At 49.2% G+C, this 19,294-nt stretch overlaps 1 protein-coding gene across 1 annotated transcript; it reads left to right on the top strand.

Moving 5' to 3' along the window:
- Positions 1 to 237: 237 nt before the first annotated feature.
- On the top strand, positions 238 to 7,565 carry LOC119104537 (ankyrin-3). Its single transcript, XM_037228254.1, has 5 exons — positions 238 to 365; positions 3,094 to 3,195; positions 4,246 to 4,378; positions 5,349 to 5,512; positions 6,606 to 7,565. The coding sequence occupies exons 1-5, from the start codon at positions 357 to 359 to the stop codon at positions 6,840 to 6,842; spliced, it is 645 nt and encodes a 214-aa protein (XP_037084149.1). The 5' UTR covers positions 238 to 356; the 3' UTR covers positions 6,843 to 7,565.
- The last annotated feature ends 11,729 nt before the right edge of the window (positions 7,566 to 19,294 follow it).

The following is a 19,294-nucleotide window of genomic DNA, read 5'->3' as shown; positions in this document are numbered from 1 at the left end:
TGCACGTAGAGCCGGGTGTGTCCTCACTCCGACCGACGGGCCGACGCGGACTCGCCGGGACATTCGGCGTCTTTGGTTTGCCATGTGACCGGACCATCAGTTCGGCATCCGCAGGATAGATGGCAGCACAGCTGCCGCCGACGGCGGGCCACCAAGCTAGTCAGCTTCGGTTTCGAGCAGCGAACGACCGCCACGCTTCTCATTTCGAGGCCGGCAGGGCAGTGGCCGGCCAGCGCGTCGGCGTAGCGCCGGGGGGGCCGTGGCAGGTGCGTGGCGTCGAGCGGTGTTTATACGTCGTACGCGTCGAGTTGAGCGTGGGCGCTGCCTGCGCTCTTGTTGCAGCCACCGCTGGCGCTATGGGGCAGGTGAGAGTTCCAGGACGGCTGCCTGGCGGTGCGCCCGCACACGCATCATCGCCGAAACGGCTATGGATTGCTGAGGGAGGGGCCGACTAGGTGGGGAGGGGCTGCCGGCCAAGAAATAAGCCGTCGGCCGAGAAAGGAGGGGCCACTGGCAGGGTAGGTTTGGGGCAACCGGCTTGGGAGGGGAGAGGCCGCAGGCAGGGGAGGGGCCGCCGGCATGCGAAGTCCGACTTGCTGACTTATTGTAATCATGATTTTAATTATCCGTGCATGCGTGTGCGTCTCAAAGCGCTTTTGAATTGATGTGGATATTGAGGTTTCCAGATTGCGGGCTGTGCTATAAATGTATGGCCGTTAGCATCTGTTCCTTAACTTGGCATTTGAATCAAGCGGCGCGTGTTTTTGGCTATGCTCGTTTCTCATTCAACACTATGTTGAAGCGCACGGGAACGGTTTCAACGTGAAAGGAAAAACGAAATGTTCTCTTTTGTTTGCTAATCTTTCCTTCCTTTCCGGTTTTTTCTCTCCAGATTTCGGTCACTCTATTTTCATGATGTGTTAAAGAGGTCTTTCCATTGCATGATGCTGTTTGATAGGTAAATCACGATCACATTCAAACATTTATTTAACATGACGGCGAAAATCAGACATCATTAACATGCTGCAACACCGACATCCCCAAATTCATGCCGTAATTCGTCACAAACACAAGACTTAACCAACAACAAAAATCGTGCATTAAATATCGAAAGTCAAGTGACCACATTCACTACACATTGCAGTCGACCATAAGCTGCCAGTCACGGAATGTGTGACACATTATCAACCGCGTCTCGAAATTGTCCTTGCCTTATTTATGTGCATTACTGCAATGACCCGACGTTGTTGTGCACTTCGGACGCTTCAAGTGTGTTCCCGCCGATCCTCTTACTTCCTCTAACCCCTTCAGAGCTCCTGCAAACTAATTTGATCGTTTCCGTGCCTCCTCCCAGCTTCTCCAAGCTCCTCAAAGCTAGCCGCCAACCTCCCCCAATCTTATCCGAAATGAAAGGCGCTTTTTCGGAAAGGTTTGGAGGAGGCTGTGGTAAACATTTGTAGCGCAGTTTATTCAAATGCTCTTCTGGCTCCATTTGTAGCCACGTAAGAGAAACAAAGGACAGATGCGTAAATGGCGCGGATAGACTACATTACAAGCGGTTTGAACGTTTCACAGTCATACGATTAGTATTTTCATACATATTTACCATTTGGGATATATTTTTTAATGACCACACCGTCCAATGCTATTCACCGTCAGAACGCCAAGACTGCTGTGTTAAATTGCGTACAGCCGGCTGACACTTCACTTCGAGATCGCTCCCGTGACATCAGATTTAACGCACCTTTGGTGTACCGCCAGTGTACCGCCACCCGCTGCAGTGGCCGTTCGGCGTCAATGACATTTACTACTGAAATATCACGAAATGAATTGTATGGCAATGGCATTGCCGCCTTTCAGCCTTCCACTGGCTTCCAGCTGTGATGTTGGTCTATCTCAGGCCACGGGTCCACTCACTGGCTATCTACAACGCCTAGCGAGGAACCACATCGCTGAACCCGGTTTACATGAATACTCTTCTTTTAAGTCATAAGTCGTGTTCCTAATTTACTGGACACGCCGATGATTCGGTTGATTCAGACCCAACTACGGCGGGCAACAAACAATCAAAGGGATGGATTCCAATATAACCAGCAAAAACAAGTCAGCGACTGGTGGCAGCGTGGATGAAGCCTGCGCGGACTGATAACAGCGCTGATTGATGACACTACCGACTGACAGCGGAACCGACTGGTGGCAGCACCGACTGATAACAGCGCTGACTGATGGCACTGCCGACTGATAGCGGAACCGACTGACGGCAGCACCGACTGAGAACAGCGCTGATTGACGGCACTGCCGACTGATGGCGGAACCGACTGATGGCACCACCGGCTGATGACAGCGCCGGCTGATGACAGCACCGACTGATGATAGCGCCCACTGATGACAGCGCCGACTGATGGCGGCATCAACGGATCGCAACACCGACTGGTGACAGGAGTGTTGACCAGCATGGATCCCAGGCACCAAAAACTGGTTCCTTTAAGAGGTCCCATTTTATGGTCTCCAACATCGAGCTCGGTGGCTGCGGTACTCTCTCGAACATCGAGCACGGTGGCTGCGGTACTCTCTCGAACATCGAGCACGGTGGCTGCGGTACTCTCTCGAACATCGAGCACGGTGGCTGCGGTACTCTCTCAAACATCGAGCACGGTGGCTGCGATACTCTCTCGAACATCGAGCACGGTGGCTGCGGTACTCTCTCGAACATCGAGCACGGTGGCTGCGGTACTCTCTCGAACATCGAGCACGGTGGCTGCGGGGCTCTCTCGAACGTTTGGCACCGTCCGTTTACTTACACGTCCTCTGCCTGGCCGTAGGACCATCTGCTTTGGCGACCTGCCATGCCATGACCACGTGTTGTCCCCTGCGACCTGGTATGATATATGCCCTGTTTTGTCGCGACAGGTCTAAAGCGCCGTTGCGTTGCCCGCACTACCGCGCCCTGGTCGGACCCGCTGTGACCTAGCATGACGTACCATGACCCGGCGGCCGGTATGCCGTAAGGAGAACGCGTCATGCTCTGGTCCTACGCCGTGCCCTTCCCTGCCCTGATGTGGCCGGGGCTGACCTGAGGTCACCCTGTTGCAGTCGGACGCCAACAACGGCTTTCTCCGCGCTGCCCGCGATGGCAATCTTGATGAAGTGATTCGTTTTATCAAGGACGGTGTTCATGTCAACGCATGCAGCCAGGTGAGGTGTGCAGAGGTGGCAGAGGCTTTTGTAATGGGCGTGGCCACCAGCGTCTCTGCCGAGGAAGGTCTGGGACTGTGGAGGGTGCGTGGATGCCAGCGTCACTGCCGAGGGACGTTTGGGACTGTGGAGGGTGCGTGGATGCCAGCGTCACTGCCGAGGGACGTTTGGGACTGTGGAGGGTGCGTGGATGTCAGCGTCACTGCCGAGGGACGTTTGGGACTGTGGAGGGTGCGTGAATGCCAGCGTCTCTGCTCAGGGAGGTCTTGGGTTGTAGAGGGTGCGTGGATGCCAGCGTCTCTGCTGAGGGAGGTCTTGGGTTGTGGAGGGTGCGTGGATGCCAGCGTCTCTGCCGAGGGACGTCTGGGGTTGTGGAGGGTGCGTGGATGCCAACGTCCCTGCCGAGGGAGGTTTGGGGTTGTGGAGGGTGCGTGGATGCCAGCGTCTCTGCTGAGGGAGGTCTTGGGTTGTGGAGGGTGCGTGGATGCCAGCGTCACTGCCGAGGGACGTTTGGGGTTGTGGAGGGTGCGTAGATGCCAGCGTAACTGCCGAGGGAGGTCTGGGGTTGTGGAGGGTGCGTGGATACCAGCGTAACTGCCGAGGGAGGTCTGGGGTTGTGGAGGGTGCGTGGATGCCAGCGTAACTGCCGAGGGACGTCTGGGGTTGTGGAGGGTGCGTGGATGCCAGCGTCTCTGCCGAGGGAGATCTTGGGTTGTGGAGGGTGCGTGGATGCCAGCGTCACTGCCGAGGGACGTTTGGGGTTGTGGAGGGTGCGTAGATACCAGCGTAACTGCCGAGGGACGTCTGGGGTTGTGGAGGGTGCGTGGATGCTAGCGTCTCTGCTGAGGGAGACCTGGGGTTGTGGAGGGTGCGTGGATCCCAACGTCTCTGCGGAGGGAGGTCTGGGTCTGTCGGGGGTGCGGCGTGCGCGCCGTCGTCTCGACCCGGAGTCATATTAAGCCAGTATGTGATGTCGGCACGTGTGTCAGTGTTGTGTCTCAGTGGTAGCCGTTTAAGTGTAAGTCATCTGCCAATCCTTCACCTCTGCAGAATGGCTTGAGCGCGCTTCACATGGCGAGCAAAGAGGGTCGCGTCTCCATCATCAGGGAGCTGCTCAAGTGTGGGGCATCCGTTGCTGTCACCACCAAGAGTGGCAACACACCGCTGCACGTGGCGGCCCTAGGTGAGGTCACGTGAGCTCACGTGGCGGCCTTTGATGAGATCACGTGGGCTCACGGGGGTGAGCTATGGCCGGCGTCATGAGGCGTCATGAATGCTTGATTAGCTTGAGCCTTGAAAGGGGGACCTGCTGAGTCTGATGGTCTCGTCAGGCATGGCTGTATATACAGGCATCGTGATCAGATGCCTGAGAGGAGTGTAGTCACGAGGCTCCCCACCACGCCAGCTCTGCTGACCCGAACTGAGGGTCAGGACCTCAGCTGAGAGGAGTGTAGTCACGAGGCTCCCCCACCGCGTCAGCTCTGCTGACCCGAACTTAGGGTCAGGACCTCAGCGGGAGGGGTGTAGTGACGAGGCTCCCCACCGCGTCAGCTCTGCTGACCCGAACTGACGGTCAGGACCTCAGCTGAGAGGAGTGTAGTGACGAGGCTCCCCACCACGCCAGCTCTGCTGACCCGAACTGACGGTCAGGACCTCAGCTGAGAGGAGTGTAGTGACGAGGCTCCCCACCACGCCAGCTCTGCTGACCCGAACTGACGGTCAGGACCTCAGCTGAGAGGAGTGTAGTGACGAGGCTCCCCACCACGCCAGCTCTGCTGACCCGAACTGAGGGTCAGGACCTCAGCTGAGAGGAGTGTAGTGACGAGGCTCCCCACCGCGTCAGCTCTGCTGACCCGAACTGACGGTCAGGACCTCAGCTGAGAGGAGTGTAGTGACGAGGCTCCCCACCACGCCAGCTCTGCTGACCCGAACTGACGGTCAGGACCTCAGCTGAGAGGAGTGTAGTGACGAGGCTCCCCCACCGCGTCAGCTCTGCTGACCCGAACTGACGGTCAGGACCTCAGCGGGAGGGGTGTAGTGACGAGGCTCCCCACCACGCCAGCTCTGCTGACCCGAACTGACGGCCAGGACCTCTCCTGAGTGACCTGTGGGACCGGGACTGGCCAGCTGACCTGACCTCTGCTCTCTTCCAGCCGGTCAAGAGGAGATGGTTCGCTTGCTGGTTCAGGCTGATGCCAACGTGAATATACAGGGACCGAATGGCTTCACTCCGCTGTACATGGCGGCCCAGGGGAACCATGTGACCGTGGTGAAGTGCCTCTTAGCCAGCGGGGCAGACCAGGGCATCGCCACAGAGGTGAGCCCTCGGGCGGGTGACTGGAAACAGCACTCACGGAAGGCAAACTTATGACGCTGTACCATTTCTTCAGTAATGTCTAGTTTGAATCGAGTCGAAGTGGGAGTGTGACGCCAAAGCGGACGCTGCGTTTCGCTCGGCGACCATGCGAGAACGATGAATCGTTTTCCGCTGTCAAACCGATATCTCAGTTGCTTAGAGTAGCCGCATTTTGATTCAGCTAACCGTGGCGGGCCGGGTTCGAGTCGCGTCGGGTCCTCGCTTTTTGTCTCTGAATGGTTTGGCCTGCGATTGGTGTCATTGGCCGCGCTGAAGGTCAGATGATGTCACCTGGCAGGACGAATCGCGCCGAGCATTGCGACATGGTATGCTTTCGCCTCAAAATTCTGCCGTTGATCCGGGATTGCTTAGTCCAATGGTGGGGCCAGTGCTCACGCAACAAACAGCGGTGATCGTTGGCCCTTGAAAACGAAACAATTGGATTATCTTCCCCTTTTTCGTGCGCCCTTTGCGGGAAGATTGTTGTCGTTAGAGTTCTAAAGGCCGTGGCACATTGTTCTAAACTGGCCCGCACGAAACATTGTTTGAAAAGCTTCGTGGGGCTTACGCTGAACACACTAACCACCCGTACAGGACGGGTTCACGCCAGGTACACCAGCCGCTACTACAGGACAGGTCCAGTACACTAGTCGCTTCTACAGGACGGTCTCACGCCCGACACTAGCCGCTGCTATAGGACAGGTTCAGTACACTAGTCGGTCCTACAGGACGGTTTCACGCCCGACACCCGCGTGAGCCGCGCTTACACGACGGGCTCACGCTGGGACACTAGACGTTCTTACAGAACGGGTTCACGTCGTGACACTAGCCGCTGCTACAGGACGGATAAACGCCAGGTACACTAGCCGCTCATGCAGGACAGGTTCAGTACACTAGTGGCTCCTACAGGACGGTTTCACATCCGGTACACTAGCTGCTCCTACAGGACGGGTTCACGTCAGGTACACTGGCCGCTCCTACAAGACGGATCGACGTCAAGACTCCTCCATGACGGGTTCAGGCCCGATGTCTTCTGACGTGTCCGCTCCCGCAGGACGGCTTCACGCCGCTGGCGGTGGCGCGGCAGCAGGGCCACGACAAGGTGGTAGCCCTGCTGCTGGAGAACAGCGCGGGTGGTGAGACCCCCCTGTCTGCCCCTGGCGTCACGAACGACGGCTGCAAGTCTGCCGAACACGGCTCCAGCGTAGCCCAAAGCTCGAGTGCGCTCGCTTCTTCGAAACGATCGTGGGCAAGCAGGCTTGGTAGATGGCTTAGAAACAAGAAAACCTGAGACCCGTTCGGTCATGACTGTTGTGACTGTCAAACGTTTCATCTGTGTGTGTTATGTCTTCGTTTCATCATCGCCATGCATAAGGTCATGCGCTCAGCGGCACTCATAACAGTACGGACGCCCCACCAGAGTGCTGTGTTCAGCTGAGTTAATGGATTTGCGGCGGAAGTACAGCCAGGAATCATGGGAATAAACTGCGGCGGAAGCACAGCCAGGAATCATGGGGATAAACTGCGGCGGAAGTACAGCCAGGAATCGTGGGAATAAACTGCGGCGGAAGTACAGCCAGGAATCATGGGAATAAACTGCGGCGGAAATACAGCCAGGAATCGTGGGAATAAACTGCGGCGGAAGTACAGCCAGGAATCATGAGAATAAATGTGACAGCTCTGTTAGTGCTCTGCGGTCACTGTTGAGTGGCTCCGGAAGTACAGCCAGGAATGGTGGGAATAAACTGCGGCAGCCGGAGGTACAGCCAGGAATCATGAGAATAAATGCGAGAGGTCCGTTAGTGCTCTGCTGTCACTGTTGAGTGGCTTTTTGCATGGAATGGTATGAACAGGAGTCCGGAACGGTGCGCCGCTTCGCCACCAACACAAGACACCGGCCGGTGACCTGAAGCTGACCCCTGCGAAGCAAACGTCACAAGAGGAAGCTGCTATTATAGCATTGCAAGGTGTGGCCTCATTGGCGATGATCTGTGATGTCTGTGATGATCTATGTACCGATATATACCTATACATATGATGCGTACTGTGTTGAGTACCACAGAATATCACAAAGTGTGAACCACGGGTTACCATATGTTAGACGGCCATATGTTACCACCACATGTTAGACGGCCAAAAACTATCACTGTTCCAAGGTTGAGAACGTTCAGGATTCTTGAAATAGGCGTCAATGCTCTCCTCACAACATTGTTCGTCTTAAAACATTGCTAATGTGTCCTATTGTGTAACTTGTCGGTCACGGCCCATGAGCACCCATAAAGCAAAACGAATGGACACCACCAAAACGCGCCGGAATGAATAGCAGTCTTAATAATTAAACGCCCGCACCCGAAAAGCTCCATACAAAACCTCACAGTTAGACGACCTCACACGGAAAGGCGAGTGAATAAGCGACTTGGAAGCCGTCAGAAGTAGACGGAAGAAACAGATGCAAGTTAAACTATATGCTACGACGAAACGATGCAGTGACGCAAAAGTTAACGAAACATGCTTGTGAATGAAAGGCTTGAGGCGAAAAGTGTTAAAAGCAGTGTCCAACATATGCATTGGGTTTTAAGTTGAGATAGCCATTGTGAATATCATTGAGTGCGGTCACAGCTACACCATTTATAGGACTTAAATCACGTTTGTGTCTGGGATTTAACCCCGCGAATTTGCGCATTTTTTTCGTGCAGACTATTTTAAGATCACTCGGGCCTGTATGATGCCATAAAATGCTACGCGAATGCTGCCACCTCATTGTCCATGTAGTTCTCAAGGCCGAGCCAAATATGATCATCAAATTATTCGTGGCTGTCGTACGTCAGCATGCTTTCTGGTATCAACGGACTTTGGTTGGCCTTCAACCAATGTAATGTGTTCAGTACAAGTTTTCAGCATGATTCACGTGTTGTGATTCATAATGCAGAATTTTCAAAAGTGGCACGAGTTTTGACGAAAATAAGACTGGGAATCGAATAACTTAAAGACAGCGCAATAACCGAGCATGTGAAAGCAGCTAAATGATGTATAAAAATGAACAAATATGCAAGTACATCACAAGGAGGGGCCAAAACGCGAGCACATGATGATATTCGGTTCAGTAAACACGCTCTAGCAAACACCGCCACCTCTCGACGAGTTGACGTACTTCAAGTAAGCCAGCCCGTCCACTACAGAAGCCATTCTGTCTCGACCAGTGGGTAGCAACCTAAAGTCATGAAAATGTTCCATGACATAATCAAACGATGACGTATTGAGGATTATATGCATTAAATAGCGAAATTTTCCTTCTCAGACCAGTCTTTAACACTTAGAAGCAGCATCAACGGATCCAGGCTGCTACCACTGTCGGTGTTGGGATGGATGATAACGTTGGAGCAGATTAACAACTTCACAATGAAGACGGCACACAAGCTGTTTCTCGTAGCTGTTCTCCTCGAACGGATTGAGATCTTTTGACTCTTACAGGAGCTGGTGTCTTGGCTGGATGACGTTCTCACGGCCCGCTGAAGCTCTGAGCAAACGATGGTGCTCTGCTGCGTCCGGAAATTGTCAAAACATTCTAGGTGTTTCAAAGCACACAATTTTATACGATTATGGACACTTTTTGTACCTAATTAATCAACATTTAGATACTGTTGGAGATGCCCTACATTTGTACTGCGTTTAACGACCATTGATGAATTTTTTGGGTTCTGTCTGAATTCGTGTTAAATTCAGTTCCATGAACGGAAATGTGTCCTTTGCTCATTTTATGTCGAAAGAAATTTGAAGGCTCAAGTGGAGTGAACGTTTGGAGGTACTTGAAGTTTTATCGCTCTTTGGACTTCAATAAGTAAGTGGCTGTATGCTATCAAAACATTCTTAATTTACTGTTCATAATTGATCTAGTATAAGTAAGTTCATTCCTTGGTACAAAAAGGCCTTCAGTACCAGGTTTTTCGACGTTACAGGGCGGAGCTCTTGTGCGGATATATATATATATATATATATATATATATATATATCCGCATATATATATATATATATATATATATATATATATATATATATATGTACATATATTCTGCTATTAGTGTCTTGGCTTATGAACAGGAGTTCAATTTAATTTATCATTTTATTTGGGAGAACCATGCTATTAAGACCGTGGGGCGTCCTTTGCGGCTGCAGTGCCGCTCATGGCCCATCGAAAATGGCCATGCAGCGGCAACTGAGTTGCTGAGTTGCAGGAGTTTTAGTTGCAGTTGCACACTGGGCTGAAGGTGAAGCCTCACCAATGGCAGGTCTCCAAGGGTTTTTGCGTCTCATTGAAATCATTCGCGTCTTAGCGGCGTTTTGTATAGGGTCACAATGAGCCTGTGGGATCCCTCACTAATACCTGGACAGCATCGCCATACTGAGTTGACTGCTCCACCTCAGGAAGAGTTGGGATGATTCGGGCACATTTAAACAGCAGCGGCACCAGAGAAGATAGTGAAAAAACCTCGGCCATGCACGGTGAAAGGTCGGCGAACAGGGATCACAATTAGGGTGTGGCTCTTAAAATAATCCGAGAACATTAAGATACCCACGCCATGCAGCCGTTGTCTGCGGATGTTGATGCTGTGGGTCAAAGTAATGAATCAGTTTGTTCAGAAGTCTGGAAAAGGGAGATCCCATTGCCGTTGGAGCGGTACGCGCGCGGGAACATTCATACAGTTTCCCTCAGAACCTTCATACAGTTTCAGCAAAGTGACGAGGGCGGATACCGGCCTGGGAAGGGAAGAAGGTGGCTCCTGTTAATTGTGGAGCTGTCACTTGATCGCGCGTCCTATATCGTCACCGTCGACCAGCCTTCACACACTACGTAGTAGATCTCCGTGACACGGAGCACAATGCCCAAGGCATGAGACCTACATCCATTTGGTGAAGTGGTGTCCGGCCTTCAGGGACGTTATCCTTCATGTCTTCAAACCCTCTCACGCCCGTCTGGTACCTGTCCCCCTCCGATCCTTGGAATCGCTGTATTCTCTGTCACATCTTCAAATCTGTCATTTGGGCGATGACAGGTGTGCTGGCTATGAGACTGCAAAGGCTTGGATGGATGAGATTTAGCCGGTATCTGACCCCTGAAACCCTTATTCCCCACGAGGGTGTTTATACCTCTTGCTGTGGACGTCAGTACGAAAGCACACGAGGGTCATTCTCCGGACCGTTCACTGCGCTGGCCAAGGTCAGGTTGTCCATTAAGCAGGATTCGGAGGGTGCCGTCACTGCTCTTGTTCAAGCGAGGCCAGTTAATACCTTTAGGTTTCGGCAACGTATCAGAGTATTCTTCAGTGCATAAAATAACGCCCGCCGCGTTGTTCAGACCTCTCAAGGTTATGCCTTCAGGTTAAATTAATAATGAAATAAAGGAAAACTTCATATTGCCGTTAAGTTACCGAACGGTTTTAAATTTTGCAGGATCAGCGTCTTCGAAAAATCCTTACCTTTTTATGGTCACATTGAAGGTAAGAATACCAACAAAATTGGTTGCAGAGTGAAGCGAACTTAATTAATTGCACAACTTCTTCTCCTGAATAGTGCCACTAAATAGAATGCTTTACATTTGAAAATAGTGAGGCAGCATCAAATATGATGAAATGAGCTCACTTGTAGCTATTAGAATGCCTTTAAGTGCGAAGGGCGGTTCTAAACAAGCAAATTTCCCTATTGAGTGATTGTGCTTCTTAATATGTCATCGTTTGACTGCATGAAAAACGTTTGAATGACGTCAGAGTGGTCGCCAAAATGGCCGTGCAAAATTACTCCCGTAGCGGAAGGCCGGACTCACTGGTAGTACTTTGATTTGTCGAGAGGTGTCGTGCTAATCGGTGTGTTGTTCGCAGGACCCAAATATCGTAATGTGCGCGTGTTTTGAACCTCTCTCCTGGCATTCTTGTATATTTGTCCGTGATTTTGTCTTGTTTACTTGCATTCACCTACTCAGTTACAGTGCTCTTGTTCCCAGTCTTATTGCCGTGATAACTAATATCATCCCAACCCCCCACCCCCTGTATTATACAGCACAAAACGCACCATATGCTCGAAACTTGCGTGTGGCGCATCACTTTGGTTGATGGCCAACTAAAATCCGTTGAGGACAGAAATCGTACTGACGTATGCCAAACAGTAATAGTTCCATGAATATATTTTTTCTTTGCCTAAAGCACTGCATGGCTAATGAGGTGACATTATTCGCTTAACGTTTGCATGGCGTCATGCACGTCTGAGTGACATGAAATAGTCTGCACAAATTCGCGCGCGTCAAGCTCAGAAATCAGAGGGTCTTAGGTCTGTAAAAGTCGGGCTGTGAACTACACTAGATGATCTCTAAATGACCACTCCAATTCATAACCCTATACAAATGTAGAACACTTTTTAGGAGTGCGAAATGACACCCGCAGCAGTGCCAAAATGCTCCTTGGTGCTCGTTTTCTGTTAAAAAAGGAGCTGTCTCACGCTGTTGGCCCGCGTGACCATGAACACCGTACTATGTTGCGCGAGGATTCTGTGGCGCAAGGAAATCGTGTCGCCTGCACCACGGCAGTCTCGGCCAAGATAAGTCGGCGCGCGCGGAGTGGGCTGGCTTCCGACGCCGCACCGCTACGTCGCGGCAGTCTCGGCCAGGACAAGTCGACGCGCACACGGAGAGGGCTGGGTACTCTACAACGTGCATCGGCCCCCATAGGGCATAAGGAAGGTGTGTACTGTGTTGCAAAGCCGAGCTCGGGTTTTGTGGGGGACTTAAATCCTCGCCCTCTGGCTAGGACTCGGAGGCTTTTTCCGTAAAGTTTTCCAGAATAAATTTTGAGTGGCTTTGAACACGGTGTTGAAATTTTTCGGACATTAACTTACGTAATGTTTGCACCTCTCGTAAAATCTTAAATCTCTGACGGCGATTGCTGATGGTCTTTGACCTCTGTCGATATCGTGTCGGTGACATTTTGCTCAGCCGCGAGAAATATCCCCCATTCTTCGGCGGAAATGCACCACAACGGAAGTTTTCCAGGCTGCTCTCATAATTTTTGGTCACTCTGAGGGGCATTACTATCGTTCTGGTAGTTTTATAAGCTAAAACGATTCCAGGTCAAGCCATGTCAAGCTGTGATATTTGTGACGACATCTGACTATTTGAAGGTCTTACGATTCAAACATTGATGGCACATATCTTGCGTCCTGAGAACGTCGTTCTAAGCACGTTCACCCCAGCGATGTGGCTTGTTTAGCTCTTGACGTGGCGTCACGGCCCCTGCAACACTGGTCTTCAACGGTTGACCTGACCTGACTTATCACAGGTCGGACGCATCACGTCTACTAGTGCCCATTTCATGAAACTTTTGAACTTTTCAAGGGTTATTGAACGCCGTTCTTTGCTTTCTCGTGCCTGTTATACTTCTGATATAACAGGAGGGGTCTACAAAGCGTTCATTTGACCCATCCGACCTGATTTGAACTATACAAGGTCACATTCACCTTGTCCAGACCCTTTTTTTTAGTCCCTGGTGTATGTAGCATGCTATAATATATATATATATATATATATATATATATATATATATATATATATATATATATATGAAAGGAGACACCTGCCAATATCAGACGAATATCAGCACATCCATCTCTACTTTTCCCTGGTTATTCCACGAGGAATAAGACCTACATACTGTGATCTGTGTGTATAATGCTCCTCAAAAATGCAGTTAACAAGTGTATTAATCACCACGTCAAGTTTCATGGGATTACATGATGCTTATTGTTAAGTCGATGTAGTTATTTTCACTCCAGCATTATTGAACAGGGACAACATCTAGTACATACGCCATCTGAAATGCACAACTAGACAAAATGAATAAAAAAACTCATAGGTTGCTATGAAGTTGAATGACAAAAGTAAAAGCAGCATTGACAAGGCATTTCAAACAATAATAAGGCGTATAAAACATCGTTCGTCGCGTGCTTTGCATTTTTCAAGCTTACGTGTTTCCGTGCAGACTAACTCTTGTGCTCGTTAATGGTCTAAATAGATACGGTTAATCGATCAGTGTCAGCTGTTGAATCCCAATACATTTTTGCATCATCACGCAAAAGAGTTGGCGAATTTTGTCCAACGTCTTGCGCTTTGATAATGCCACGTCTTGCTCTTTTTTACCGCATCTTTGCAAAGCACGGCTTAAAATGAATGCAGCAATGAAATTATCAGTAGGAATGAAGCTGAATTCGCTATATATATATATATATATATATATATATATATATATATATATATATATATATATATATATATATATGTGTGTGTGTGTGTGTATATACATATATATATATATATATATATATATATATATATATATATATATATATATATATACCCACACACATATTTATATGTATATCTTTCTCCTTATCCCCCCCTCTCATCCCTTCCCCTCTCTCTCTCTCTCTCATCTCCTCTCTCCTCCTCTCTCGCGTCCTCTCTCTCTCATCTCTCTCTCTCTCTCTCTCTCTCTCTCTCTCTCTCTCTAAGATACTGTTTCCCGCCATTCCGCATTTTAGAGTAGCATCGGGTGATACTTCAATAAAACATAATACCGACGTAGGTACAACGACGATGGTGAAGGCGGGCTTCGAATGAGGAAATGATCATTGGGTCCCGAATGCATAGGCATATATATATTCAGAGAGAGAGAGAGAGAGAGAGAGAGAGAGAGAGAGAGAGAGAGAGAGAGAGAGAGAGATATATATATATATATATATATATATATATATATATATATATATATGTGTGTGTGTGTGTGTGTGTTTATTGCTTATTTGATGTATTTACGTTAACGCATGGTATCTTAAAGGCCGCGATGACGCCAGGTAATAGTTTGAGCGATGGGGATGAGCTAGAATGATGAAGGGAGGGCCATGGCTGTACGGCCACTATTCACCCATCGCAAAAGCTCTGCAGCCGTAATGTCCCATTGATAACTTGATATCTTTTGATCATTGGACCCTCATAAGCATTTCTCCCTGGGACCTTTTAGGATTACTACTTTTGATTCGGCGAACACACGGCTGCGCGTATACGGCTGACCGCTGTATATGCGACGGATTGACGTCAAGAGTTTGCGAAAAACCTCAGCCTTAACACTTGGATCAGCCCAGCACCATCACATACTGGACATGCATGTAAACCACGCAGTACTGTATACACCATGAGTGAAAAAGTGCAGATATAAACATCGGGTTGTAGCGGCACTTGGTTATTTATGGGTCTTGCGAGGTAGCTGAGTCCATCATATCCACGGGCGCATCCGAGCGCAACAGGGCCGTTACCTTCCACACCGCACGTCAAATGCTCACGGCTCTTTTGCCTTCATTGCGTTTCACTGCATGCTTATTTATATTGATCCCAATGCACTTTTACTTATGGATGCTCTCTGTTTTTTTTTTAGGTGTTTGCCGATTAAACTTTTTCACTCTGTACGCTTCGATACTTTGTCCTTTGGCTGTTTTCGATTCGACTTTTATCCGTGTCAAATTTTATTATTTTGACTTTTCGTCCTTCGACTTTTTCCTGATCCGACCTTTACTCCGTCGACTTTTATCCCAATGGACTATTTACGGTTGACTTTTTTCGTTCGTCGTTTTGCCGTTCGACTTTTCGTCCAGCAACCATACCGAGCATGTATTCGGCACTTCGGCACTGTGCAAAGATCCCCCAGGGGTACTTAAGCCCACTCATGACCGGTGCATGTAGTCTCCGATAAATGGGGAGTCGTGAGGATGCAGGGTGAAGGGAGGAGGAGGAAAAAGGGAGAATGCTACTTGTGTCGATATTCAACGCTCATGGAACAATTTGCTGCATTAGAAACGCACGAGACAAGGCGCACAATTTACCGTTTCTCTTGCTTAAGATGTGCGAAAATAAAACGGGGTCCAACACCTGACTCTGGTGGCTGCGCCTCGGTATTAGTTGTGTTTTATTGTGCGAACCATGACCACGAACTTACTTGCCAGGAACGATGCATGCGATATAGCCTAGCGATGTTTGTTAAATATAAACTTGTTTGCTCATAGTCTTCAGCACGTTTTGTCCTGATGATGATGCCTAGGCGTGTCGAAACAATGACTGATTGATGAATAAGCTGATGCTTTCATGACCATAAAGTTTTTACTTTGACGGACTGCATTAGGATTTTCCATGTATAAGATTACACACACACACACACACACACACACACACACACACACACACACACACACACAACCACACACACACACACACACACACACACACACAACACACACACAACACACACACACACACACACACACACACACACACACACACACACACACACACACACACACACACACACACACACACACACACACACACACACACACACACATACACACACACACACACCCACACACACACACAACACCCACACACACACACACACATGTATATATATATATATATATATATATAATATATAATATATATATGTGTATATTAACCTAACCTATATATATATATATATATCATACATATATATATATATATATATCTCTCTCTCTCTCCTTCTCCCCTCCTCTCTCTCTCTCATCCCTCTCTCGTCTCTCTCTCTCTCTCCTCCTCCTCTCTCTCCTCTCTCTCTCCTCTCTCTCTCTCTCTCTCTCCCTCTCTCTCTCTCTCTCACTCTCTGCTCTCTCTCTCTCTCTCTCTCTCCTCTCTCTCCTCCTCTCTCTCCTCTCTCTCTCTCTCTCTCTCTCCTCTCGTCTCTCTCTCTCTCTCTCTCTCTCTCTCGTCTCGCTCTCTCTCTCTCTCTCTCTCTCTATCTATATCTATATCTATATATCTAACTTATTTTAAATGTCTGCAGTAGGTATGGTTTTGTGTTCATGGCACTTCCCAAGCGCAGATTAACATTAGCCCTGGAAACACGAGCCAACATCTAGCTAATCGGTAATTTTCTCTTCGACCTTATCTAACGCCGTATGATTCCCCGGCAGTTGGTCAAAGCCCAGCATGGCCGCAATGGCCAGGTTGACCTCGTTTGGCTGGTCGTCAACAGTCCGTTTTTTCAAAAGTAGCACAGAGCAGTCTGCTCATTCTGAAGTTCGGGACCTATTGCCTTACTAGGTGTCAAGAGGTCTTCCGTTCACGGCCGGGCGCAAAACCTACTTACACACCGTGACTTTAACCCAGTATCCACTGAAGCATACGGACAGCACGCTCCCACCAGACCACCGTGCCCGCACAAATGCTGTGCATCAGCAAAGGTTGCAGTGGAACGCTGCTTTTTGCTTCCAGACTAGCCTAGCAAACACTAACTAAACAAGCTGAGGCGGTCCGGAGCCGTTTACAAGTCCAAGCAATGTGCTCTGTATCAGATACGCCTTCGTTTATATTATCAGGAGAGAGCCGTTCGCCAGGAATTCCATACCCTTGGGTGGAGAAGACCCATCCATTGGCGTCCACAGCAAGCAATCTTTTTTTTGGCGGGGGGGGGCTCATCTAGGTGATGTTGATGAGTATCCTGATCTCGTGTGAGACGCGGTGACCGGAATATTTACACGGATTTCAAAATCAACAACCCTCTTATCCAAACTTCTCACCGATTGGCTGCTGCTTCATTCGTTCCCCCACGGGATTTCTACTGCTCGGCCGTGGAAACACTAATGCCTGGGTATTGATCAAGAACAGGAACAACGAAGGGCTAACTTTCCCGTCACAAACCGGCTCCTATATAGTTTACTTGGATGCTGGGATGCGTCATAAATTTTGCCATTAAAGTGTGCACCGTAATGCATCATTGCATTTGTATTCAGAGCTTTCTTGGATATAAATGAAGTAGGCCCACATTCACTGCACGGATAGACCCAGTTGCATATCACATAATATCAAATGCCAACTCTCATACAAAGTTCCGAAAAAGCTGCCTATCTTGTCTGGGGTAAAGGGGGAGGGATAAATTTACGATTTTCCTCAAAGTTGCACCATTTAACTATTCCTATTTAGGTAATATAGGTTGCTTAGGAGGCTTTCCCCTTTTATTATAGACCGATAGTGTTTCTTTATCCAAATTAATGAATATCAGTCGAGGGTTCGATGCGGGAGTTTTGAGGAAAACCTTTATAGCTCCCCATAAAGATGACATTTTCGATCGTCTATGACTTCTCCCCATATAAGGAAGGCTATTTTCTGTGCACGCTGCCTTTGAATTAAAGAGAGCTTTCAGGTGATGATTCGCCTGTCCAAGATTTCGTTTTCCTGGGGAGATATTGGCCCCGTAAAGGAGGTTCCGTACTAGTTGTACTGCCAAGTCTGGGCTGGCCCGAATCTGTGTCGTGTTCGATCTGTTGTCAGCATGCTTGTCAGCACCAATCAGGGTCCAGCATTCTGCTTACGTCACGGCACGTGGTCATAAAATCACGTGGTTTGTGACGTCATACGCCGGCTGATTGTTGCAGTTTTTTGTATATCTGTCACCAGGCAAGAAAGCGCTACCAGATAAAATACATCGCTCAGACAAGGAAGTGCGAGTTTGATGTATCGGCTCTTGTTGTTGCTGCACAATCGTCTATGCTGCGCAATCTCCACTTGCGGATCATCGCCCGGATGACATCACGAATTCCAGCTGACAATCGTGCTGATGATTGTCGACGATTGACTCGACGGATTGAATGCAGCCTGGGCTGAATGTGGACCACCCTGCACTACATCTGGGGCTATCATGCCAGATGACAAAACCCTTTTCTAGTTCCTGACGGAGTTGAGGATAATCGTGAAGGACAATTCTGAGTCATACAATAAAAAATGAAGCAATCAGCGCGAAGCTAAAGTTGAACGCTAAAAGTTAAAAACTGTTATAGTTGCTTCCGCTTCACGCATTCACAAAGCCGGAGAATGCGACCCATACAGCCCTCTGGCCCCATCACTGGTCAACACTCTTGGCTGTATCGGTTTCAGTACCCCGTGTGGTCACTGTCAAAAGACAAAAGACAGCTCCACCAATATGGCATGCCAGTGACCACAGACCGCGCCAGCAGTGGCCAGGGCGCGTCTTCGAAGGTCACACAGAGGACGCGGCGGCAGCGGCGTGTCTCGTGACGTCGTCAGAGCACGGGCCGCTGCACTTTTCTCCATTCGCGTGGCGGCTTATAGACAGATGCTGATAGCACCCAGAAGACTCAGGGGCGTCCCAGACTCGTAACGGTGCTAGAGCGATAGCGGTGTCGCCTGGGTGACGTCAAAAGAAACCGCCATCTCGTATGTCTGGAATATTTGCATCCGTATGTGTTTGGTCACGTCATGACACAGTCACATAGCAGGGCGCCTCCAGTCTCGTTATCAACACACATTTGTATTGCTACCCCTCCCCCTCCCCGTGGGTCTTCATCATGAGCAATGTTTGGCGTATCTCAAAAAGTCACTTAAATGGCCCATCACCAACTACGAATATGCGTGAGCTGCTTTATTGAGATTTTCATCCGTTGGCTTTTAAAGTGTAAAACAGAATTATCATTTCGATAAATTGCAGCTTTGTCGTAACGCGAAACGAAACGACTTAATTCCGCGTCAAGCTCTTGCATGTGCATGATCGGCTGCGCACGTGCATATCGCTAAACTTTTCTTGACTCACCCGTGCAGCCCTGGCCCTGTAATTTACTTAATTGTAATTAATTCACATTTGTTCGATTTCGAGCATATTCAACTGC

Source organism: Pollicipes pollicipes, unplaced genomic scaffold (assembly GCF_011947565.3).
Source record: "Pollicipes pollicipes isolate AB1234 unplaced genomic scaffold, Ppol_2.1 Scaffold_6052;HRSCAF=7182_pilon_pilon_pilon, whole genome shotgun sequence".
In the NCBI taxonomy this organism is placed as follows: Eukaryota; Metazoa; Arthropoda; class Thecostraca; order Pollicipedomorpha; family Pollicipedidae; genus Pollicipes; species Pollicipes pollicipes.
Note: the sequence above shows the minus strand (reverse complement) of the source record. Positions and strands in the feature narration are given on the sequence as shown.

Bases quoted from the DNA above. Each gene is read 5' to 3' on its own strand.
- LOC119104537 (XM_037228254.1), top strand. The intron at 4,379-5,348 runs GTGAGGTCACGT...GCTCTCTTCCAG, and splicing joins GCTGCACGTGGCGGCCCTAG to CCGGTCAAGAGGAGATGGTT. The intron at 5,513-6,605 runs GTGAGCCCTCGG...CCGCTCCCGCAG, and splicing joins ACCAGGGCATCGCCACAGAG to GACGGCTTCACGCCGCTGGC.